The following is a 27,743-nucleotide window of genomic DNA, read 5'->3' on the forward strand; positions in this document are numbered from 1 at the left end:
ATCTCGCACACAGTTTGTGTCCTCGTATTTGGAAGGAGAGCAGCGATTGAATGCATAACCCTTTCTGCTCTTTCATAGGCCTCCAGCATATGTGTGAAAAATCACAACCAGGCATCTACCCAAATACCCAGGTACTTTATTGTCGATCTGGACACAACTCTCCTTTCCTCCAGATCCAGCATCAAAGTTGGCCTTCTCTTTTTGGTGGGGATTAACACCATCTCTGTCTTCTTATATTAACAAGTGTTAATATTGGTATAAGAAACTTGGACCTTATTTACAATCTCTCTCTTGGTAACTGCCCTGACTACAAGAACCACGTCATTCGTGTACCCAATGAGAGTGATGTTCTCCAGGAGAGAAGTACAAAAAACTCCATCATAAACGACATTCCGTAGGGTCGGTCCAAGGACCGACTCTTGTGGGACTCCTCAATCGATACACCTCTCCACAGTGCTGTCTTCAGTCTTGCATATCACCCGTCACCTATTTAAATAGGACAAAATCATCCTATACAAGTACCCAGGAACCTTTAAATTCAACAAAGAAGACGTGATAGCAGTGTGAGAAATGCAGTTAAATGCGTTTAACTGCTTTGACTATTTGGTGGAGGACTGCCAATCCTGTTTCAACCTTTTGACAGACTTCCTAGGTTCCAAACCAGGTCGCTGCAACACTGGCAGCAACCTCTCCACCAGAGGGGCCGTCAGCAATGAACTAGCTGCAACCTGCATCATCACACCACCAGTAACATCCTGCAGTACCTCGTTTACATCCAGTGCCTTGGCTGGCGCTTACTCGATCCCTCTGCCATATTAGTACATCTGCCAGTAAAAAGTATAAATATGTAATATCCTCCTCAAAACGAATAAAAAATGATACTCCGCAAGTATAAGTTCTGGTGGAGAGGGGGAACAATAGAAGGGGATAAGGGAAAAAGAAAGGAATGAACAATATAAAGAAAGAAATGAAAAATAAAAGAAAAAGAATAATTGCTAAAGAAGATAGGGAATTAACTTATAAAGGAGGAATTTCCCCAAATTATAAAATATACAAAAATATTACTCTAACTAATAAGATAAATATTAAATTAATTTAATAATTCATAATAATATTACCAGCAACAATAGGGAACAACCAGTCGTAAACAACTTGTTGACCTGTCCAAACAAACAAAATCTATAACCACACAATAATGAACCTTATTGTTAATGGCAATAAGGAACAAAAAATAAAAACTCAATAAAAAAGTATTCCGTTAACCAAACTCAATCAATCAAAGACAAGCCTGAGAAAAATTTAACAGACAGTATCTAATAATCCGTAACATAAGAAACCAAAAAACCCATAATAAAACAGAAAAAACACAGAGCAAAGAAACACACATCTGGTTTATACAAAACCTCCAACTCTCCTACTATAGTTGTGATTGGGAAAATTTATAATCATTGTTCAACATTTTTTTTACCTTTCTTTATTCCCTTTCAAGTTCAAATTTAAAAAATCTAGAAATTGGTTTATTGACATGAAGATTACACTCACCAAAAATCAGGTTGATTTCTTCAGTTGTTACTGAGAAATTAAAAAATAAAGGGTTTAAAAAAAATCAAAAATCCATTTTAGCACTTTTAATCTCTGAATTTCAAAAAATGTAGAAATCAGTATTTAGATATTCACATTAAGATTACACACACCAAAAATTGATTTACATCTGTTACCAAAAGATCAAAAAAAAAAAAATGAATAGTTTCATTGTTACTTCATTTATTTTAACCCATTAAACTAAGAATTTCAAAGTGGATTTTCATAGTATACATGCACACCATAAGGAGAAAGTGTATATAGATTTTCATCAATTTATCTTAAGTAGTTTTTGTTGGACGTTGATCATTCATGACATGTTAGTTTATACATACATAGCATTCCCCATCTCAGCTTCACCCGAGATTATAATGTAGCCAACCCATTTTATAACAGTATTAAATTGATAGAACTTTCGGGTATATGATATTTTTTGCCATTTTGATTTTTTGGTAGTAGAATATTTTGACTTTCCAAATCACCAGTTCTGAAAAGTCCAACATATAATAATCCATGAGAAAAACAATCTGGTCATAAATCAATACCAATTTGTTTGAATGTTTGGCCTTGCGCTTTATTAATTGTTATAGCAAGTGAAAGTTTTATAGGGAATTGCAGCCTCTTGAATTGAAATGGTAAGTCTGTAAGGCTCATGGGATGTGGGATATAAGAGCAAGCTCTCCTGCAGATGGAACTGTCAAAATAGTAGCTTGAATGATGTGATTTTGCATAGTTTTGATTTGCAACCTTGTGCTGTTACATACCTTGGAGAGTTAAGATTTCGTAGTAAAATGATCGGAACTCCCACTTTAAGATTGAGACTATAAGCTGGAAAACCTGCAGGATTTAGAGAATTCAAAAATTCTGGACGGTAGTGGACTACATCTTCAATATTGATTACAGAATCTACAGATTGATATTCCTTGCTTTGCCCTTTAACTTTTTCTAAAATCATATTAATTTCAAATACAGAAATATTTTGAGGAGCTTTGATAGAACTTTCACAAAGCCACTCATATGGGTTTTATAAAAGCTTATTAATTTCTGGATAAATATTGGAAATGAGATCATCCATTGTATGACAACAGTATCAGTGTTTTCATTAAAAGAAATGTTGTAACCATCATTGTGAAGAAAAGTCCCATTTCCATTGTTTAGTAGTTGTAAGGGAAAGTTAGCATTGCCACCCCCAAGATGAACTCTCAAATTAGTTCTTTAGTTAATAGTGAGGGCAAATTTTCATAAGGGTGATTTAAGGCATGCCTGAACAACATCAGCCTTAGTTCCTCTCTCAATGACAGGCAGTGTTTGCTGAAAGTCTCCAGCAAACATAAGTTATACCACCCATTAATTTACCACATGATCTAATACCTCAAAGGGTTTGATCAGTGGTTTCAATATGAGCTCAATGATTCATTATGCATTCATCCCACACAATAAGTTTAGCATCTTGCAAAATTTGTCCAAGTGGACCATTTTTATGAATAGAACAAACAGATTCTTGCTCACATGCAACATTTAACAGTAACGTAAAAGTGGAATGTGCACATCTCCCACCATTTATAAGTGTAGCATCTATTTCTGATGATGCTAGACATATTGCAGTGTTTTTAGTTGAGCGAACATGAGCAAGAAGCAAATTGATTAAGAAAGTTTTCACAGTGCCTTCAGGAGCATCTAAGAAAAAAATCTTTGGGTTGTTGCTAGCAACACTGTCATTTATATCATCAAATGCCTGACGTTGATATGATACTAATTTAGGAAGATTAACAAATTCTTTCAGTTCACTGACGTCGAAAGAAAGTCTTAACATTGTATCGTAAGCATTAATAGCTTCTTGATTATCACATGTTGGTGTTGGTAAACCGAAGTTGCATAAGTTTTTCTCACTTAACGTAACAATAACATCTTCAATTTCAATGAGACCTCTGTTCATTATTTCATCTGAAATTGTAATCTCAACATTATTGGTTTGACATAAAATATCTTTACAAAATTTTTTTAGAATATTTCCTACAATATGTTTGGTTGGGCAGAATGACAAAAAACTAATATAATTGCAAATAATTCTCTCAATTTAGGCAAAGAGTGACAGATAGATGCATCAGCAAGTGTGTCTTTCCAGTGATTATCATTTTCCAATTAGCCAAGTGCAGCACAACCAGCATTATATGTTTGGTGTAGCACACCATCAACAGTTTTCAAGTAATCAAAAGATGTAGGTCCTTTAACATTATGCAATAACATACGCAGATGAAAGCATTCACTTTGGTTTCAATGAATTGTATATACTCTACCCAGAGCAGCATCCTTTTTTATTCCAGGAAATCCTTTGATATCAGTTCGGCACTTTCTTTTGTTAAACTTGTTATTATTATAGGTATAGTATCTGGGAACTTCAGGATATAACAGTGTCTTAGCCAAGTCATTGGACTGACAGATAAAAAAAAAGCAATAAGAGTGGTCTTCTATGGATTTTCAAAGACTCATTAGAGATTTTGTTCAGTGAAATAAATATGTTGATAGTTTTCTAAATGAACAATAGTGGCATAACGTAGATGTATTGGAAAGTCAAAAAATCACCAATCATCCTCAGATGTATATATATATTACCATTAATGCACTGATTCAATTCATCTCATTGATTTTCAGCCAAAAAGTTTTTTGATTTGAACCTTTGGATATTTGCAGATATATCGAATCGCTTGTACGGAGTTGCAAAATTCAACACTTATTATAATAAATGTTGAATTTTGCAACTGTTAATCACTGTTGGATTAAATCAAGTGACAATAGTAGACAATGTGGGACAATCCATTTGTTATCAATATCAATTTTGTTACCTTGCATGTTTAAAGTTGTTGTATGACCTCCATGCTCTAGACTTCTGCGATAAGTTGGGTAACTGTCATCTGCAGTTTTGAATGTTGCAAATGTACATTTGAGGTTACTTTTTAGAACATTTTCCATTTATTCATGCATGGTGATAACTTATTTATATCACTGCATGGTCTGTAACTATGTTTACAAATATTGTCATATAATAATGGATCAACATTTTTATCAGTTCAGCAGATATGATAAGATTAATTTCATCAGGTTGTAGTTTAGTTACTGATCATACCAATATGCAACAATGAGGTAAGCCTTGTTTTTGCCACTTGACACTTAATGCATAGCAGTTGACTGAACCGAATGTTTCTTTTTTGTTAATAAGGTCTAGGAGTTTTTTCATTTTCAAATGAAAAACTGGATATAGTATTTTGTCTGTCAGTAGATTTTTGACCAGTGAATAGTTTTTTCTTATTTCTGGTCATTCAGGATTGCACGTAAAACTTATAAATAAATCTTGACACCCATATTTATACATGTGTAGATTTTCTACCAATATTACATCTCTTCCATTTCAGCATGATTTTAGAAAAAAAAAAAACAAATCAAAATAAATAAATTTGAATTATCAGATATTTATCGCTGAACAAATACTGCCGAAATAGATAGATAAATAAATAAGTAAATGTGAATAATAAAATATATATCACTGAATACTGTCAAAATCATTCTCTATAAAAAATCATGGTGTGTGGGTTTGTTTGTGTGTCATATTTGCTCACATGTTTATTTTAGCTGCTATTGGCACAGAGCGGACCAATGATGGTGTGCTGAGCAGCTGCACACAGCTCCAGGTGGCTGCACATGGCTCCCTCCACACTAAAATCAAAGTTTTACACTCTCTCCCGCTAGAACCAGTCTGTTGTCAGTTAATTTACAGATTATTTCATTTAATTTCAAAGCATAGATTATTTTAATTTATTTTCTTTACATTTGTATTATTACTTATTAATTTTATTAATAAAAGAAAGGGATTATTATTTAATATTAAGCAGTAAAAAATGGATCTTTATTAAGCGTGAGAGAGTCATTGCTCACGACTTCCCCCACAACTCTCTCCTGCTAGAAGCAGTTTGTTGTCAACTAATAATTACAGCAGATATAAAAATTTTACATGAGTTAAACCAAATTATCCAGTAAAATGCCTGTTTTAAAATGTTTATATGTGTACAAATGCTAGATTAGAAAAAAGGTCACCTAAAAAAAAATATTAAAAATGCATAATAAAGCTCTGTAGTCACATTTCTGATATAAATTTTTTGTCAAAATAATTGATCAGTCATGTTGATATTCTTTATAGACTATCAGAACTATAAAGATTGATTGTTTTAATAGTTATGGCATGGACATTTATTAAGAAGTAGATCCCAATTATTTATGTGGCAGAGAAAAATAACTGGTAAACACCTCTACTAATGCAATTTGAAAAAGGATTTAAACTGCAGTAAGTTAGCAGAGTGTGATTGCATTTATTTAACTTAAAATTTACTTAAAAAATAATTCACTGGGCTCTCTTCTTTTCTTCTTACAAGTCATATTTTATTAACTACAGTTTAGACTGTATTAAAATAACTTGTAGCACTTTGTATGAAAATTACAGTTTCTTATAATCAGAGTTTATTTTTTTTTAAAAACTTTTGTGTAAGGATGATGTCAATAGATTACGTGTCAGACTTAAGAATTTACATAAAATCATATGATATTTAATAATGCAGATAAATGATTAATTTTATATAGTAGTCATCTGCAGGACATTGGTACTTCTTCATTTAATTGAAATCTGTAGGTTATTGCATCTCTCATTTATAAATTGATTATGTGTGTGTGTGTGTGTAGGGAGGGAGATCATTACAGCCTAGGTTACAGGTCGATAGTATTTTTTTAATTAGAAGTTAACTTTAAATGTTGGAAGATAGAATATATGGCATTAAAATTTAACTATTGTGGCTAGGGACCAATCTGTCAACATTCCTTACAGAAAAGCAAGTTTTTAAGTGCTTCATAGCTCAATAATACAGGTATTTTATGTTTATCCTAATTCAACACACACACACCTTACAGCAATTTTTTTTTTAATGATCAATGGAATACAACCAATTCTTGCTGGGACGCAAATGCAGAACTAGTAGAATGAAAATCGAGCATGTCAATTACTACATCCATTGACTGACTTTTAATGTCTTTTATTTGTAAAGACTTGCCAAAACCAGAACTGAAGTAATTATACAGAAGAAGGGAATGAAGCCTACTACTTTTAAAGTTGCTATCATATCAATCATCATACTGTAATTGTTATAGTCTAAACATGAAATCATTTGTGTTAGGTGTTAAACATTTAGGTAAATTAAAAGCAAGAATATAATGAAACATTTATTCTGATACTCTGTTATAATTCAGTATCATTGCTTTAAAGCTAAGAAATTAAAAACATAGCAGCACTAGTCACTTTACCATAAATGTCCTGCAGATTGAAACTTTCAACTGTTAGCCTAAGGAAGTAAGCTTCACAGATTAGTTTACATGACCACATTGAAGCATTATTCTGAGTTACATGATAATATGAAAATGGTATTAGGAAATACCACTGTAAATGGTTATATAGAGTTATTTTTAATTGTGTGATATATAATAATTTAACTCCCTCTATGAATCATGAGGCCTTGCCACTGGTGAGGGGGCTTGAGTGCTCAGTGATACAGAGAAGCTGGATCAAAGGTGCAACCATATCGAAGAGGTATCTGTTGAGAGCCAGACTAAGGAATGATTCCTGAAAGAGGGCAGCAGCTCTTTCAGTAGTTGTTAAGGGCATAGGTCAGGAGGACTTAAACTGCCATATCAGCATCACTCAGTCTTCTGAGTACTGCGCAGCTGAAAGCAATGGAAAACAACAGCTGCTTTACTGCAAGAAAATGTAACTCTGCATTTTCATGTAACAAAGATGGAGGCGCCTTCCTTGGTAAAATATTCCAAAGGTAAACTTGTCCTCCGTTCGGATCTCCGGGTGGGAAGCTATTAAGGAAAGTGTCACCAGAAAATTAAAAAATAACACTCTATGAGTCGAAGCGTAGAATATTAGAAGTCTAAAAAAGGTTGGTAGGTTAGAAAATTTAAAGAGCAAGATTTAGGGCGAAGAGAAAAACAACTTTTGGTGAGGTGATTTTAGAATAATTAACACAGCTTCAAATAAAGGGCAGGCAGGAGTAGGTTTCGTAATGAACAAGAAGATAGGGAGGAGAGTAGAGTATTTCAAAATGCATAACAACAGAATCATTATAATAAGGATAAAATCAAAACCTAAGCTGACAGTGATTATTAACTTCTATATGCCTACATGTGCCCATGATGATGATGATGATGTGCCATGTGTATATGAAGAAATTGACAAAGCAATTAAACACATAAAAAGGGATGAAAATTTAATAATAGTAGGAGATTGGAAAGGACAAGGAAGGAAATATTGTGAGTGAGATGGGCTGGGCAAAAGGAATGAAAGAGGGGACAGAGACTTATAGTGTTTTGCATGAAGTATAATTTAGTAATTGCCAACACCCATTTTAAAAGTCATAATAGAAGAATATACAAATAGAAAAGACATACTGCAAGGTATCAGATGGATTATACCATGGTTAAGCAAAGATTTAGAAATCAACTCGTCGACTGCAAAGCTTACCCTGGAGCAGACATTGATAGCGACCATAATTTGGTGATACTGAAATGTAGATTGGGGTTTAAAAGCCTGAAGAAAAGGTGTCAGATGAATCGGTGGAATTTAGAGAAGCTTGAGGAAGAGGAGGTAAAGAAGATTTTGAGGAAGACATCGCAAGAGGTCTGAGTAAAAAAGATAAGGTAGAAAATGTAGAAGAAGAATGGGAGAATGTTAAAAAGGAAATTCTTAAATCAGCAGAAGCAAACTTAGGCGGAACATAGAGAACTGGTAGAAAACCTTGGGTTTTTGACGATATATTGCAGCTGATGGATGAATGTATAAAATACAAGAATGCTAGTGATGAAGAAAGTAAAAGGAACTATCGACAATTAAGAAATACTATAAACAGGAAGTGCAAACTAGTGAAAGTAGTGGATTAAAGAAAAGTATTCAGAAGTGGAAAGAGAAATGAACATTGGTAAAATAGACAGAGCATACAGGAAAGTTAAGGAAAATTTTTGGGTACATAAATTAAAATCCAATAATGTGTTAAACAAAGATGGTACACCGATTTATAATATGAAAGGTAAAGTCAATAGATGGGTGGAATATATTGAAGAGTGAAACTTGGATGATCGGAGTACCTGAGAAGAAAAGATTAGAAACTTTTGAAATGTGGTGCTGAAGGAGAGTGTTAAAAATCGGCTGGGTGGATAAAGTGGCAAATGAAGAGATGTTGCAGTAAATTGATGAAGAAAGAAGCATTTGGAAAAATATAGTTAAAAGAAGAGACAGACTTATAGGCCACATTTTAAGGCATCCTGGAATAGTCACATTAATTTTGGAGGGACAGGTAGAAGGGAAAATTGTGCAGGCAGGCAACGTTTGGAATATGTAAAACAAATTGTTAGCGATGTAGGATGTAGGGGGTATACCGAAATGAAATGACTGGCACTAGGTAGGGAATGTTCGAAAGCTGCATCAAACCAATCAAATGACTGAAGACAAAAAAAATGTAATCTAAAGATGTGATTCTTTTTCTAATTTATAGCATCAGTTGAGTATGATTATATGCAGATTAATACCTTATATAAATTTTATCCATTTTTATGTATTTAATTTATTTTTAAGTGCTTTAGTTTTAGTTCATAATCATCTTTCTATGTTTAATTCTTCTGCTGAAGGAGTAGAAAGGAATGGATATAATATTAACAATGATCTTGGTGTAACACTTCCACTGTTTACCATTTCCGTTTGTATTTGGTTTCAGTGTTGAATTGTTTATCAAGTTATCTTAGATGTATTCTTGTTGATTTACATTTTGGAGAATGTTCTATAGTACAGAAGTAATGGGAAAACACCCAAAATATAAAATGATGCAATAATGCTTGTTAAAAATTAATGTTGAAATCAATGTCTGTTTCTGATTCATTTGTTATGTAGATATTTCAAATAGTTGACTGCTACTTTTTTAATTGTAAAAAAAGGACTTCTTGATTTCTTTTTGTTGTCAGATTAATGCAAGAGATTTTTTACGCTTAAATATTTTTCAACAGATATGAATGTTTTTCAACTAAAATGATGTACAGGGATTTAATTTTAGGCTTTGCTTTAGGTTTTAGGACTTCCTATATTTTTTTTCTCAAAATTATTGTTTGATAATGTAACATTTTTTATTAGATTTTTTCCTGTTATTTATATACTATTTTCAATGAGAAATTTTATTCTGCAGGAGAGGAAGTAACAAATTAGTTAAATATGATAATATTGAACTAATTAGTTAATTTTTTTTTTTTAAATTTAAAACACTAAGTTGAAATATACATGATTTTTTTCATTAATTTGAATCAACATAATACTTAATATACTTTTATGCTGTAGTTGATTATATAACTGAAGACATACTATTTTAAATATTTGTACAACTTTGTGTATCAGAATTTTGCCTATTTCATACAATGAAGATTTATTTTTGAAAAATATATTTTATACAACACCATTTTATAAAAAGTAGTTATTTAGAAGATCTGTATAAACACAAGTAATTAAATTATAATTTTTTTTTTAATTTTCACCATTTATAAATAAACAGAATTCTTTGTTGAATCCAAAATTACAATTTTTAAATATAACTTGGATTTGTTATTAACAGTAAAACTATTCAGTAACAAACTAGTGGTACAGTACACTGTAATAATAAAATGTTTGATGAACATATCTCAATTAGTTAAAAAATATACATGAATTGTTTCAGGTAAATGTTACTTATCAGTTTTTAAGAAAAAAACTTGACATATTTTCTCAGTTTTTGTATGATGATCACATAAAATCTAAATTACTAAAAGAACTCTCCTTTTTTCAAGAAAATAAAAGTAAATTGGACTCAAAATATCCTTATGATCGAGCAGATAAATTTAATAAAGACATTCGTGTTCTTGGAGAAATTGATGGACTTTCATATCTAGATAAATTCCGTTTGCTTATAACACAAATCGGTGAGTAAAGATTCTTTACAAATTTTCTTTATGCTAGATTTAGTCTCTGTTTGACTGTAGTCTTATTACTCAAAATGTGTTGTTCTTTTTTTTTTGTATGAAGATGTATATCTTTGGTTCAATAATGTATGTTCAAAGTATTTTATTTTAGTAATTTTTACATGTATTCAAATAAATTTTGAAAATAACTGTGCTTGAATGTAAGCCAGTAAATGAATAAAATATGTATACAATTTAAAAATGTGGTTGTGCGTGCCTGTGCACATGTACATATATACTTATAAGGTTATTCATGTGACTGGATGTAAAGTGGTGTCAGGATTCATTTACTGCATATATATATATATATATATATATATATATATATATATATATATAAAGCTGAAAGTTTGTCTGTTTGTTTGTTCTCACATCATGTGAGAACCAATCGATCAATTGCTTTTAAATTTGCAGGATACATTCAAGTTATCCCAGAGAAGGTTTTAAATCATAGACTGAGGTCCTAGCCTCCTTGGAGGTGATGTTGTGAATTAAAGATATTCATTAAAGCAGTGGTTCCCAAACTTTTCCAAGTTATGGTGCCCTTTTTCAACTGAAATTTTTTCATGGCGCCATACCCTAAGTAAAAGTATGAATACAGTAAGAGTTAAAAATAAATAAAACTTGTGTGTCTTCATTATTTTTTTACTTTATTAACATTAAATTAATAATTATAAATGTCTTGGTTCAATTAATTATGAAACTTTAAGATTATTTTGTGGCGCCCCTGTGAAGAAGCTGTGGCTCCTTGGGGCACCATGGCACACAGTTTTGGAATCACTGCATTAAAGAGAAAAAAAGATCAATCCTTTTACTTCATTATTATATTTCTGTCACCATAACAGAAGTAAGGTATTAATTTTTTGTCGTCAAAGGTGTGAGTATTTTAGTTACCATATTTACTACTATTCTGTCTTTTGTAATTTATTTTCAGATTTCTATAAAGCCTAATACTTTAATTGTTATTTATCAGTATTATTTTCATAACCATAAAGGTAATGAACACTGCACGAGTCCAGGGAGCATAGCCTTCTGGCTAGACAGGAATGGGGGGCAAAGCAATCTCTGCAGCCCTGGGATAGACCCCATGACCCAGGAAGCTCCTGAGTTGGTTCCAGAGTTCATCTGGGTCCATGGGGCAGAACCCTGACAAGGTAGTGTATGTATATATATTTGTTTCTTTCTGTTTTGCGTAGCTAGGTTTCCAGACTACACTCTATATTCTCAAGACTAATGTGAGGTGTTCTTTATTTATCTTAAGCATAAAGTGTTTTTTTTCTTGTTTCCAAAAGTTATTTATTAAATTTTTGCCATGTTTTATGGAAATTTATTCCATGTTACGTTACAAAAAATGGCTGTAAGAAAGAATTTCATAATAGTTTGTTTCAAGTCACATCAATATCACTTAAAATGTAGCTTTAGATGTGGTTTTGCTTATGTACTACAAATGCTATTTTGAAGGCGTTTAAAACATTAATTCCTTTTCATGTTAGTAAAACGGAAAATGTTGTAAAAAAACTAGTCCATCAAAAAATGAGTTATATGAGAAAAAACCCTTCAAACTCTAACCCCTAGACTGTCTAATGTGGACTTAAATTTAAAGTTAGTAGCTGGTGAAAGAAATGTTCATAAGTAGTCTTTGATGCAGATTTATTGCATCTTGATGGAAAGCTGACCAGCCTCCTAGAAAGCAGTTTTTAACACCAGTAATGTACATAAAAGAATCTTAAGTGAGGCAAATCATATGGAAATTAAAGAAAATAAGACTGAAGAAATATTATATTTTACAATGATGGTAACTAATGTTCAGGAACTAACAGTGTCCTACATTAGGAAAGCATTGATGATGCTTTCCTAATGTTTCCGTTAGAGATGATGCTTTCTATTAGAGAACTCAACTTTCTGAAACAGATCTCTCTGCCAGCGATATCTGATAACTCCTCCAAATTCTTCTCTATTACCCTTTTTGAGGATCTTCTCAATTTTTAACTTGCTTCTCTCTTTCGTTCGTCATCTTCGGAACCACTACCTCAATAATAGATTTCATCACCGTCTCCACGTCCTGGTCCTTATCTCGTCCTGTATGCACATTCTTTGATCTCTTTCTTGGTGTCTATATTTTGTTGTATGAGTATGATCATTTTATGAATTTCCTCCATCAGATGGTCCATATCTGTTCCATCTGTCACATCCCCATTGCTGCTATCTTCTATTAACTCACACTTCCTTTTTGGTACCCAATCCATCACCGCTTCTATCTTTTCTGCCGCTTTCTCACCCTCTTTCTGTAGAGATGGTTCTACTTCTGACAGATTACTATGTCGGGCTTGTCTTTTATCGTCTCGTTGCGATGGTGACTTATTCAGGGTCTTCCTACCCAAAAATGTTGTATCTTCCATATTTACTGAAAAACCAAAGACGCTATCGAACTCCCGATGACGGATTCTTGACATGCGGATAATTCTGCGTTTTTAGACACCACACTCGATATTTTAAGGGTGCCCGTAAGTTTTTTTTTTGGAGGGGGGAGGTAAAATGTACAATGCTAAAAAACAGGTCAAAAAAATTTTTTGGGGAGCCAAAAATGTATCTCCCCACAAAAGGGTTCAAAAAATTTCAAAAATATGAGGGTATAGGGGGGGTCAGCAGGTCGAGGAGATCTGGTTCGTGTAGAACCAGGGGGATTTTGGGTTAGGATGAGGGAAAGGGGAGACAACAAAAAAGAAGTTCCCCCTTATAACTGTTCTGAGGACTTAGAAAAATATCACTTTATAGGAGAAAATAACGAAAAATTGGCTAAGTCCTTGTTTACTTCCTTGGTCCACTTACAGTAACACGTACAGTGAGAAGACAGTCTACTATGGATCTTATTGCCTGAGGGAATAAGGTCGAAGTTATAAAACACAAAATAAAAAGTAAGTCTATTAACCAAAAAATTTTATAGCACGATACATGGCCATAATAATTTCTTCAAACTTTTCTAACCGTCCAAACCATAAAAAATCACCAAAAAACCAACCAAAACTTGAAAAAACTCAGAGCAATAGAAGTACACATTTACTTGCTATGAGATCCTCCACTCGATTGTAATAAACAGATACTGAACACAACAATCTTACACTAATCATACACATTAACACAGCCTATCTAGGATAAAAAAGTTTAGCTGTCAATGAGTCTACAGACATTCAGGATGTTCCACAATTGCCCATTGTCCACTATGTATATGCAGATGTATATGAAGGAAGAAATGAAGTGTTATACGTAGTAGCTCTTAATGAAACAATTTTCAGTATCAATGTTAGAAATGTGCTTTATGAAGTAATGAACAGATTTGAATTGCCTTGTGATAGACTTGTGTATTGCAACTGATGGAGTGCCTGCAATGATAGGGAAAAAGCAAGGTCTCATTGGTATTTTAAACAACAATCTTAAAATTCCACATTTCTTACCTCTTCACTGATTAATTCACCGCAAGCATCTCTTAATATAAAGTACTTCAAATACAGAAATGTGTAGAAGATTTTTTTGCAGATTGTGAATTAATTTAATTAGGACAAATGCCAAAACATATTGTCAGTTTAAGAACATTTAAGAAGAGTTGCGAATGAATGATGAAACAGATGAATTGCCTAGTGATTTATCCCTATGGTGTGTTATAAGATGGCTGTCAACTTACAATGTTTTGAGCCATTTTGTGAAACTCCTAAATCCTAAATAATGACATTTACAAAAGAAAAGGAGAAAAATACCTGGAATTAAAAAATGAAACTTGGCTTTCTGACTTAATATTCCTTACAGACCTGCTAGAAGAACATTTTCAAACACTTAATTTGTCTTTACAAGGAAAGGAAAAAAAATATTATTGATTTTATTTATTAGTTTGTGACAAATCAATAATATTTTTTTCCTTTCCATTAGTTTGTGAAGCTGAACTTCAGCTTTTTTTTATATGATCTTAAGAACAAAATATTTAATCATTTTTCTCTATTGAAAGCAAATATAATTAATATCAAAGAAGAAAAGTTAGATGAATATAAAAAAACTGGAAGAATTGCAAGTAGATTTCAAACATAGGTTGGAAGATTTAAAAAGTTTGAAATCTACATTTGCATATTTTGTAAACCCATTTATTTGTGATATTATTGAAGATGGATTTCCAGTTTCTGAAATAATAATTGTTGAAAAAGTGGCTGGGGAATTAGAATTATTAGAGATAAAAGAGGGCCAGGCATTGCAAATGCAGCAAAAATCTACTATAATTGAATTTTGGAAACTTGTGCCAGAATCAAAATATTCACACTTAAAGTAAGCTACTTGCCATCAAATTTCAATTTTTGGTACAACGTATTGCTGTGAATCTTTGTACGCCACAATGAAGTTCGTAAAGTTAAAATATTGTTTACAGTTGATCAATCATCATATAAAATTGCTATGAATGGCTTTAACAAATTTCATACCAAATTTCAAAGATTTGACCAAAGGTCTTCGTTAAATGTTATACTTCTTTTTAGTGCGTTTTATTGTATTTTATTTTTATTAAAATTTTAAAATAATTATTAAGTATTTTTTTCTCTTAATTATATTTTCTTATATAATATCTATGTATACTTTACATAGCACTTAAAACTTGTGTAAAATATGTAACCATATTAATTATATTAAATTAAATTTGAATTTGTGTATTTAATTCTATGTAACTATGGTATGGATGTTTATAATACATAAAAAAGTTGAATGCAGTTCTCATTGACTTCATGCATGCCCGCCCCTGATATTGTAATTTTAAAAGTAATATTTTTAATTTTCTTATTTTAATTATATGTATTATAAAATAAGTCTGCTGATGCTCTGAAAGCACTTAAGACAATTAAGTGAGTGTTCTTATTTTTTATGAACTGTATCTGGTGGTGTAAATGTTATTATTTTTATAATAACATTAAATATTATAATCTTATATAAATATTCATATAATGAACATTTTGCAATTTTCAATAAAAAATTATTTATATGTAATATTGAATATGACTGTAAAATGTAGACTTTGAAGGTCATCTTTAAAAAAATGCCAGCTGTGTGTAGTCACCTGAACAAATTGTTACTATACCCAGAAGTATTTCTGTTTGGTTTGATGGAGGAATCGACCAAACCATTTATTCTTTGTTTCACTTTCTCTTCTTTTTTCAAAATGCTACTCTCTTAGATTTGCAGGGGTTGTAGAATATATGGTTGTATGAAAATGCAGTCTACCAGTTGTTCAGGATCCTTTAATATGCAATTTTGCTGGAGTATAAAATTGCTCATTTTTGAGTTCATTACATATATAAATATGTGCTTATGTTTAATTTGAAAGGTTTGTGTGTGTGTGTGTGTGTGTGTGTGTGTGTGTGTGTGTGTGTGTGTGTGTGTGTGTGTGTGTGTGTGTGTGTGTGTGTGTGTGTGTGTGTGTGTGTGTGTGTGTGTGTGTGTGTGTGTGTGTGTGTGTGTGTGTGTGTATAAGATTATATATATTTATTTTTATTGCTTCTTTTTTTCTTTTTTTTCGCTAATTCCATATTCATATTTTACTTTGAAGGCAATGCTATGGGATATGTTCGGATGATACGATCTGGTGGTCTACATTGTTGCTCAAATGCAATTTGTTTTGTGCCAGAAATAGAAAACATCTTGAAATTTGAAGACCTGGTTGCTGAAGAAAATTTTTCTGATTCTTGTCGAGAAGCTGCAAAGTCATTAGACCATTTCATTTCAAACATGGCCCGTAATCTTACAGAGGGTACAGAATACTTCAAGGTATTATTTTTAATTATTAATTTGAAGTGTGACAAAATATAGTCTAAACTTTTATATAAAATATAATTCAAACAACACTAATATTCTAAATACATAGAATATGACTACACTACTGACAAAACAGTTGCATTACATTTTGTAAAGATCTTATGGATGTGTATTTTCATATATGAAGAAAGTGAATTGGTTTTTTATTTATTTAATAGTTATCATTTTATTATATTTAATTGTTAACATATTTATCTGTATGTTTAGAATACTGAAACCTTTTATAAAATCTTTTTTATTCTACTCATAGCATAGTTTAATCAATTTTACAGCAGTCGAAACATTTTGATATCTATGTTTGAAAAAAACTTTTTTCTTTTCTTAAATATTTTAATTTTATAAAATAAAAGTCCCACTTACAAATTGTAAAAATGATGCAAGATGCTTGTGCCATTAATGCACTAATCAATCTAACATTGTTGGCTATCATTGTGTTACTCTAGAGAAAATATTACTATTCCATGTTCTTAAGAGTTCAAGTTTTGAATGCTGGTATTATGTTGCTTTTCAAATGCAGAGACATTTTCAGTAAAAATTCTAGGAGCTGTAAAATTGGAGGTTCTAAAAATCCTTTTTATTATAGAAAATTCAACAAAAAATGTTAATTTTTGTCACTGTATAAAAACTAATTATGTGAACAAAATTTTGATGTTAATTATGTCGATGAATATTGATCGTTTCAGTTACTTTTGGATGTTATTTCACCAGCTTTTAGAAACCCAAAGAATTGCCATTTAAGAAATTTTCATATGATAGTTCCTGCTTTAACAATAAATTTTTGTGAAAATTTAGTTACTGCAAAAGAAAAAATGAGTAAAAAGACTAAAGATGGTGCAGCATTTACTGATGATGGATTCGCTATGGGTATGTGATTATTAAATTTAGATTTGTATCATATTTTTGTTACCTGTTCATAATTTTAATATATTTTGATCATTCTGTCTTTACTAAGTAATTTTTAATGTATTAGTTGTAATCATTTAATGACATGATGTGTTTGTAGATATGAATATAAATAATAAATTGGTGTTGCTGTGCTGATGGTAGATAATTGTCGTTTTTGTTAAGTAATCCTTTTTCTAGTGAATTAAGAAAATCATGTTTATAGCTCTGCTATTCATTAAGAAACCTTTTACACTACTGAATTAAAAAATACCAAATGCATTTGAATTTATTACAATTTAATAAATGGAAGGATATAAATTGACACTAATTTAATTCAAACAGATTGGACTGACTGCAACATTTGTTAGTATTTACTTGTAACAATCTAAATAAATTTTATTTGTAAAATTTTATAATGTATTTGGTTTTTATTCTGTTGTTATTTATGTACAAAATACGCTAGATAAGTATTAGACTATTATGTTATTTGTGTCAGTTGTGACAAATTCCATCAGTTAAAATGAAGAAAAATGGGATTAAAACACAATACGACTATTATATTTGATGTTTTAAAAGTTATTTTTTGTTAGTTAGCTATTGATAAAAATATATTAAATTTAAGTAGCACTAACTTCTTTGCACAGTAATTAGTAATAAAGGCCAACAGCATATGGTAAAGCTCTACCCAGTGTTGTTTAAATTTAGTAATTTATTAGAATGATGTGTTAAATTTGGCTTCAACCACTTGTATTATGCTTACTTCAAAGCCTCACTACCATTGGACAGGTTTGGCTGAATGATCTATAATTAATTTGATTACTTCCATTTGAGACAAAATTGTAATGATGAATGAAATCATTCCTTTAGGAGTCCTGTTACTCTTGACTGGCTTCTTCATTTTTAGAACAAAAATATTTACATTTCACCATATATTTTACCTGATTGGTGCTCCCATCTGAATAAACATGCTCCGGTCCCCTTGGGGATTGTGGACAGGATGGGTACCCACTCCCCTTGAGAGATTGTCTGCTTCGTGGTTTGACCCTCAGATTTAGCAGTTCCCTTTTCACCACCCACCTTTTCCTTATACTTGGTTCCTTTCCCCTGTTTCCAGTTCTTTGGATGTAGGTTGGATCCTGGTATTACAGGAATATCAGATTGTAAATATATTCTGATTGGCTTACCATAGGACATTGTAAAATAATTTTTTTGGCAATGAAAGGTTAAAAACAACTGATAAATCACAGCGTTTGTTGTTACTCATTGTTATGATGTTTAATACATCAACATTAGATTTCTTACTGATGTATCTGAAAGGAGATCCATGATGACTTGGGTAATTTGAAAATATTGAAATAAATTCTGAAACATTCTGATAATGTTGAAGTTAACAACATAAGTGGGCTAAAAGTCAGTCACCCCTGAATGGAGATTTAAATTCTGTGACTGATAAGAAATTTTGATTTTATAGTCGGTAGTAATCGGCTGATATAATTACTATTCAGTTAATTAGTTAATTTTTGTACCTGTGTTGAGAATAGTGGCATTCAAATACGAGGGTAAATCAAATATAAATGGGATTTTTTTTTTTTTTTTTTAATTTATTGAAAAGTAAAACGCAAATATAATTTATTTTTCTGCATAGTTTCCTGCTTTATAAATATATTTTTCCCAGCAAGAAGGAAGGCTTTTATCGCAGCATCGTACAATGAAGCTGGTTGCATCAGGATCCAATTGTGCATGAATCCCTCCACACCCTTGTCATGTTCAAATCATTGCCCTCCTAGAACTTCTTTAAGCGGCCCAAACAAATGAAAATCGCAGGGTGATAGGTCCGGGCTGTAGGGAGGATGATCAAGTTGAGTCCAGTGCATTTCTTTTAGTTTTGAGACCATTTGAGCTGCAGTATTGAGACTGGCGTTGTGGAGGAGGATGGTGGCCTCTTGAATCGGTTGGTCTCGTCTTTTGCGGTGATATGCAGCCTTCGCTTCGTTCAACAGCTCGCAGTAGTAAGCAGCATTCATTTTATGTCGTTCATGCAAAAAATCAATGAGCAAAATGCCTCGCCAGTCGAAAAAACAGATGAAAGAATCTTGCCAGCTGGCAGTCGAGTCTTGGCTTTCACTGGGGCTGCCTCCCCTTTCCTCCACCATACTGGCTGGTTTTAACTGGGGAGCGTAGTGGTGGACCCATGTTTCATCACAGATGACGACCCAACTCAAAAATGCACCGCCTTCTTTCGCAAACCTTACTGTAAGCCTCTGACAGACCTCCAAATGTCTCAACCTTCAAAAGATGAGGGACCCATCTGGTATACACTTTACAGAACTGTAGGTCATTGGTGATGATCGCTTGACAACTCCCATAATTTATTCCAACCTGTTCTGCAATTTCAGATACTCTCACCCATCGATCGCCTTCAAGAATGTCTCAAACCATGCGAATGTTTTCATCTGTAATGCTGATCCGAGGACGGTGATCATGTTCCTGATTTTCCATTCGTTCTTGTCCTTTCTTGAACTCTTTATGCCAGGCAAATACACAAGTCCTTTACAATGTTTGGTCCTTGAACTCTGCAGTCGATCTCTGGAAAATTTTAATCGCTTGAACTCCTTAATGAGCCAAAAATTTTATAATTATGTGCTGCATAGTGGAGGTTGCACCTGTTGCTCTGACATCATGAGTGTTACTGACAAATTGGTTGGGAGTGTGGAATGGCCATCTATCGCCCTTCGTAATGATCCCATTCAAGCATACTAGAAGCGCGGGCCCAGTCCTACCAACTGTAGATGCTCAGGTACAAAAATCCTGTTTATATTTGATTTACCTGTATACATAAAACAAGTTAGGTTTTTCCTTTAGTGTCAATGGAAACTAATAGATATTTACTGGCATCTGTGAAACATTACCTGATTCTCCATTACCAACCCATTGTCATTTGCATAAACTGAACATGAAGTTTGAAATTACTGGAGGTATACTGCACTATCAGGTAGGCCTAAAACTAAAAAAAAACCTATTTATCTTGGAGCATTAAATGAAGAGCTCTAAAATGTCAACAGGAAAGACTCTTAAAAAAATTAGACTTAAAAAAGTTAATGAAAGATTCTAAAGGAACTGAAGCTGTTAAGTGTTGTCAGCTGAGATTACACAATGCCCATCATGAAGAATGTGGAATTCTATCAGGAATTTATTATTTATTGTTAACTAGATCTGGTTTGTAGTTTATTGATGTGGTCTGATGCGAATTGTTTCTAATTACTAATTGGGGTAACTGACTTTTAGTGGACTCAGTATATAAAATTTAATTTTGCATTGAGCAGTGTTAGACTGATTGAACAAAAGCAGGAATTATTTCATCGTAAAAGAATTTCCATTATTTATTATTTTTTTAAATTGTTAAAAATTAAATTCAATGTTAGAATGAATAAACATCAATGAGTAAGTTTAATACATGGTTATAAGCTTGTCTCACTATTTAATTGTTGATAAAACTTAAAAAAATAGAAAAAAAATGCTTAATTATGACCATCCATTAATATGGAGTATAATTTTTGGATCCCACTGAAGAACCTATTTTGTGCGTTCAGTTAAAGGGTGGGAGTGATATCATACTGTTTATAAACCAGTATAAAAACTCTAATCTGCAGATCCAAACAATGGCTGACTAACATTATATTAAAATGAAATAAATCAATTTTTATGTAATCTCTAAACATGAGTTTTTATTTATTTTATAGGAGATGTCAATTAAAATGTTTTTTTGAATTTTTAAATGTAGTCGCCTGATGTAGAGCCTCAGGGATCCAGGTGGGCAACATATTTCCGGCCACTATGGAGGCCAAACTTATCGGGGTGGGGATCAAAGTGCAGGTTCCAATAAGAAATGCATTCGACATAGCTTATTTAAATTCTTGTGATGGCAGCAACATTGCCCAGGCATTGCATGACGTCTTCAGTAAATTAAGAAAAAATAATGACGGAAAAATAGGACTAATGCGGGTGGAAATTCACAGCGAGAGGTGTGCTACCTTCACTCATAAAATATTAGAGTGGGAAGGGAGGATGACCAGGCAGAATTATTACATCATCATACTGGGTAGTAGATCCCCCTCAATCTGGCAGAGCGAGTCTCAAGGTCAGCTTACTCATTGAACAGAGACACTAGTATTGAAGACCACAGCTTCATATGCTGATCTCCTGAAACCCATCAGAACCGGGGCTATGGTCCCTGATAAAGCAGAAATACTTTCCATTCGAAAATCAGGAGAATGATAGAGATCAAAGTAAAAGAGGACAAAAATAACACTGGAGCATTTAAACAGGCAGTTACTACTGCCTTAAAAGAAGTATCAGTATACATGAGGACTAAAACAACAACACTCTGTATTTGGGATGTGACTAAGAATGAATGCGACTAAGAATGGAAGACATAGATAAAAAGCTTGGAGAGATTGCTGGTCCAGACTTGCCGGAAAATGTGCAGTACACCAACAGAACAGGCTACGATGACACTAAGGTTGCCATATGCAGATTGCCTGCTTCCATTGCATCGACTGCCACCATTGTGCAGAAGGACCACATATGAATCGGCATGATCTCATGTCGCATTGATACGACTGAGCAGCCCCTGAATTGTTTCAGTTTGATACTGGCCACACAGCAAGAGATTGCCATGGTGACAGCAGGTCTGGAGCATGTTTTAATTGTGGAGGCAAGGGCCACAGGGTGGTGAACTGCAGGGAGGCGTCCAGATGTCTGTCCTATGGCATTGAGGGGCACCGCACAGGCTCTACAGCATATCCTAGAGGAGCCGGAAAGGAGATTGCTGCTGATGACCGGGAGAGGACTGGCCATAGTAAAGAATGAAAATGAAGATGATACAAGTTAACTAGAATCATGCAGCACTGGCACATGACTTATTGGACAGATATGTCTCCTTGGATGGATGCTGATATTGCGCTCATCTCCGAGCTGTACATAATTTGCTCCCGATTGGGGTAGCATCTGTCAGGAGGTGGTGGTGCTGCCATCTGGACATGCGGGTCTTTACCCATGAGAGAAATTTGCCTAGGAAGAACTTATGTTAGGGCGAGAGTCAGAAAGATCTACTTTAACTCTTGCTTATATATATCACTAAATATTCCAATCGAGAGGTTTGAGTAGGAGTTGCCTGATAATGGCAAGAGATCTCACGCATCGCCCTGCACTAATTGCAGGAGATTTCAATGTGTGGTCCATGCATTGGGAATCTGTTAGGAATGACAGTTGTGGGAGAACATTAATGTAGACAGCTAAGGCGCTGGACTTTATCTGTCTGAATACTGGAGATGTTTTTACATTCAGGCGGAGTGCAATCGTTGACATAATGTTTGTAACTTCAGAGCTGGCCATGCATATTGGTAATTGGCAGTTCTGGTAGTGACCATCAGCCGGTCATAATGACAATATTGGAGGAAAAATCTGTTGGAGAAGACCCTCCAACATTCATTGGTTGGAACACCAAAAACCTGGATCCTGGTGCTTTTACACAGGTGCTTGACCTCAGAAGATTAAGCGAAGGGCGCACAGCGGAAAAGGCATCTCATTTAGCGGATTCAATTGAGGCAGCATGTGCCAATCTACCGCGAAGGTATTCCAGAAAGGGGCACCTGCCACTATACTGGTGGATCCCAAAAGAGGAAGGCCTGTCGCAGGGCTAGGAGATGCATGATACCTCCCTGCCCTTAGAGACATCCTTATAGATAGATATCGTGAATGCAAGAAGGATCTTGTTAGATGCACCCAAGAAGCTGACAAGAGATCTTGGAAGAAACTAATTTTGGAAGTAGAAATGGATCCATGGGGCTGGCCTTACGACATACTGGTAAGGAGGGCCTTAAGGCCTAGAGCCCCTGTTACTCAGGATGTCCATGACATTTGCAATATAATAGATGGACTATTTCCTGAAGGAAAGGAGCTTAGGATTGATGAGAGGAGTGAACAGGAGAACCCTCCTCCTTTCACTTTAACTGAACTTTTGAAGGCAGTAACACAATTACCTCTGGCTTAGGCGCCGGATTCGGGTTAGCTGCTGAATTTGGTGGCAAGGTGGCGGTTTGGGCTGAACCGGAGGTTTTTCTTGGGGTTTACAACAGTTGCCTCATGGAAGATGTATTCCCTGAGATATGGAAGCTCCAGCAGCTGGTGTTTGTTGCAAAACCTGGGAGAGATCCGGCACTCCCTTCTTCTTACCGGGCGCTGGCAATGATAGATGCGATAGGCAAGATACAGTAGCATATGCTCCAGCACAGAATATCTCAGGCAGTCACGGAGGAGGTGCTAGTCAGTACAGCTTTCACAGGGGAAGGTCCATCCTTGATGCTGTGGCAGCGGTGTGTGAGGTAGCTGATTGAGCTGCAAGAGGGAAATGGCAAGGAATCTCTGCCCTTGTCACTCTAGACATCAGAAATGCATTTAACTGCATTTCTCAAGCTGCCATAATGCAGGCCATGGAGAAACATGAAGACATGAAGTGCCTTTGTATTTGAGATTAATGATTCGTTCCTATTTATCAGGGTGCAGGCTTGAGTGTTGGGTATCAGGAAAAACTGTTCTGCGGAACCTTCATAGAGGAGTGCCTCAGGGGTTGGTACTTGAACCGACTCACTGGAACCTGAGTTATGATGGCATTTTTCAAGTTGCTCTTCTGCAGAATGTAATGATGTTTGGTTATGCCGACAACTCTGCTTTGGTCATCAAGGCGAATACAAAGAGAGAGGTCATTGACAAAATAAGAGAAGCATACACGATAATAAAAGAATGGATGGCAAGGGTGGGACACACACTACCTCCAGCTAAGACGGAGCTGGTAGCAATCTCTGCAGCTAAGAAGAGATCAATCCTCATAGTAACATTTGAGGTTAGGAGAATAGTGTTGAGGCCGGCAATAAAGCACCACCTCGGCATATGAATAGATACCTTTCTTTTTCCTGTTTAGCCTCTGGTAATTATCGTTCAGATAATACTTCAGAGGAATGAATGAGGATGTTATATATGAGTATAGTCTCGTACAGCCTCAGTTCGACCATTCCTGAGATGTGTGGTTAATTGAAACCCAACCACCAAAGAACACTGGTATCCACGATCTAGCATTCAAATCTGTGTAAAAATAACTGACTTTAGTAGGACTTGAATGCTGGAACTCTTGACTTCCAAATCAGCTGAGTTGGGAAGACGCGTTTACCACTAGGCCAACCCAGTGGGTTATATGGCTAGATACCAAGTTAAGATTTAACACACAAGCAGTAGAGGTAGCTAATAAAGCTGAGAGGACTGCGAGATTAATAGCCGGCCTTCTACCTAATACTGGTGGACTGACTATACATCGGAGGAGATTATTAGCGAGAGTGACATATGCTACAATGTTATATGGGGCAAAGCTTTGGGCTGATGTAACAAGATTTGCAAAATATCATGGAAGACTAGACTCGGTTCATAAACAGAGTTGTCTGCAAATCATAGCTGCATATAGAACAGTCTCTAAGGAGGCAGCTGAAGTCCTGGCAGGTGCAATGCCAATAGATCTGGTTATTTTGCAGAAGAAGAGGCTCTGGGAATAGACGTCCCTGCCATTAAGAGAAAAAAAACGCATAACATCCCAGATAACAGAAGAATTAATGGAGACTTGGCAGGAACAGTGGGAACGAGCCACTAAAGGTCGATGGACCAATCACCTTATAAGCGACATCAAGAGTTTGTGTAGGAGGGCTCAAGGCACGCTGGAATATAGTTTAACACAGTTCCTGGCGACGGTTTCAGGGCGTATCAGTATAAATACAGCCTGGACCACATGGATCGCTGTCCTGACTGGGATGAGGAAGAGACTTAACCATGTGCATTTCTCTTGCCCATGCTTTGATGAAGAATGCAGGGAGATGTTAAATATATTAGGCTTGGAAGATATGTTCTGTCCAGAGGACACACAAAGCATAATGCTAAAAGGGATTAAAGATTGGAAAGCAGTTGAGAACTATGTTAAGAAGGTGATGGATAAGCTACATATTTACAAAGAGTCCCATCAGGAAATGAGATGTTGGAGGGTGCCAGGACAGATAGGTCTGTTGCTGAGTGCTTAGGAGGCCCCCCCAAGCATGTGGAGGTCAGCTCTGCGCAATGAGGCAGTGGGCACTCCACATTTTGATGCCTGACATCATGACACTCCACTTTACCAGACATAATTCTCTCCATGAGCGGTCCCAGGAAAAAAGTTGCATTAGGAAGGTATCTATCTCCCTATGAGATCATTAATTAATTTCAAAAACACTCCCAGTTATAATTACCAAAATTATTGATAAAATAATCAGAACAAAAATTAATTTAGAATATAAATACAATATGAAAAACGGGTACAAATTGATTGATAAATTAAATATTAATAATAAAACCAAAATGATAAGTTTTGACATAACTAATATATCCCCCGCATCCTGTTGGTTATACAATTTCAATAATAAAAAACAAATTCAGGAGAAGACCCAAAATTTATAAATAATATTATAATAATAATTAGAAGTATATGTAAACAAAATTATTTTGAATTTAATGGAACTGTTATACACAGGAAAACACTTTACCTATGGGTTTTCCCTTATCTGCTGTAATTGCGGAGATTTATCTGCAATATTTTAAAAGTAAAGTAGTTCATGATATAAATCAAGTACATAAAATTTTACTATGTGTGAGATACGTTATATATGAACCGTTATATACGTTATATGGGTTTTTGTTATATATGAACCGATTATAGATAACAAATATGAAATAATTTTAAATACATTATATTCTTATCATAAAGCATTCAAATTTACATATGAAATAGTACATAATAGAAAAATAAATTTTCGAGATGTAAATAATAAAATAAATTAAAACAGTCAGATAATAACTACAGTATACAAAAAACCTACCTCAAACAAAATTATTATAAATAAAAATTCTAACCATACTTGATCTCAAAAAATTAATATTTTTAAAAATATGATAAATAGAGCAGTAAAATACACAAATTATAAAAAGGAACTGCATAATGAAATAGATAGTATAAAGAATATTGCTATAAAAAATTGATATGATACCCTCATTGATAGATAATATATATAAAAAATATAATTCAAAATACTTTTTTCTTTTTTTTGTTATCAGTGTTATGGAGAAATACCATTTACGTACCCCCCATTGTCAGACTTACACGGGTTCCGCTAGGTGTTGTTATAAGAGCCTATGTGTGCCTGTACCCTACTGACTAAAACTCCTGTTTCACCATTCCTCTCCACTAGGGGTTGGATCAGCAATTAAGCATATCTCAACCCCAGGGGTGCCTTTGAACTTAGGGGGTCAAGAGTCCCCATGCTTCATCACCATCGCTTATGTACTCAAACACAGATGAACCATGGCTTCACAGAGGACTGTCTTTTCCCCTTCACTCTGTGGTCGATTCTTCACCAATTGTCTCAGGTCTTCTGTTACATCAGTTTGTGTCTTCTAGTAGTACCTGTCTCAGTATCACTCTTTTACTTTATCACCCTTAACCTCTTTTATTTGGACTCAACCTGGTCTACTTTATTATCACCATTTCCTATTATCTCTAATAATACCTGTCTCGGTTCACAATCTTCAGTCCCCCAGCCGCTCATTGAAACTGGCACACCTAAGCATGTCGGCCCTCATGACTGGAGCTTTCCACCCTTACCTACTCTATTCCTTTTGTTTTAAAACCCCAGTAAAGAATTTCGACACAGCCAAAAATTTGTACGCATCAGTTAACATCATCTGGATCAATCGGATCTGTCACCTCAGTACACTGTCATCTTCTATATATCAGTCTATAAGAAACGGCACCTTCACAAACTCCTGGTTTTTTTATTAAAACTAACTGTGATAATTTCCACGACTTTGAAATATGTTCACCTGTCGACATGTTGTTCATAACTTCGAGGAGGGTAACAGATCCTTCTCTACCAATATTCTGACTATCTCTACAGATATGTTGTCCAGCCCTGGGCTCTTTTTTAGCTTCATTTTTTTACCCGCCGCAGTTAATTCAGGCATTGTAAACAGGGGTATATCCTCAGCAATAATCTCTTCTCTGATCTGATCTTTGTGCTTGGGGAATAGTGTCTTCATGGATTCTCATACTTGTTCTTCAGCAATCACCCGTATCCATCGTCCCAATTTTGCCCATTACCAATTGATAACCCTGACCCCATGGATTCTTGTCAATATCCTGGCACAGATCTTTCCAACACTTGCATTTGGCTAGCTTTATCATGGCATTATAGGCAGCTCTAGCTCTGACATATTCTTGTCTAGCATTGTCTTTAGCT

At 34.2% G+C, this 27,743-nt stretch overlaps 1 protein-coding gene across 2 annotated transcripts in view; it reads left to right on the forward strand.

Moving 5' to 3' along the window:
• SWIP (strumpellin and WASH-interacting protein) overlaps positions 1–27,743 on the forward strand; it is a 135,724-nt gene that overhangs the window by 101,616 nt on the left and 6,365 nt on the right. For both annotated transcript variants that reach the window (XM_075362217.1, XM_075362218.1), the window contains 3 exons: positions 10,374–10,614; positions 16,229–16,446; positions 17,178–17,358. In XM_075362217.1, coding sequence (XP_075218332.1) covers positions 10,374–10,614; positions 16,229–16,446; positions 17,178–17,358 — 640 coding nt within the window. The remainder of the gene's footprint in view (positions 1–10,373; positions 10,615–16,228; positions 16,447–17,177; positions 17,359–27,743) is intronic.

Source organism: Lycorma delicatula, chromosome 4 (assembly GCF_047948215.1).
Source record: "Lycorma delicatula isolate Av1 chromosome 4, ASM4794821v1, whole genome shotgun sequence".
Lineage (NCBI taxonomy): Eukaryota > Metazoa > Arthropoda > Insecta > Hemiptera > Fulgoridae > Lycorma > Lycorma delicatula.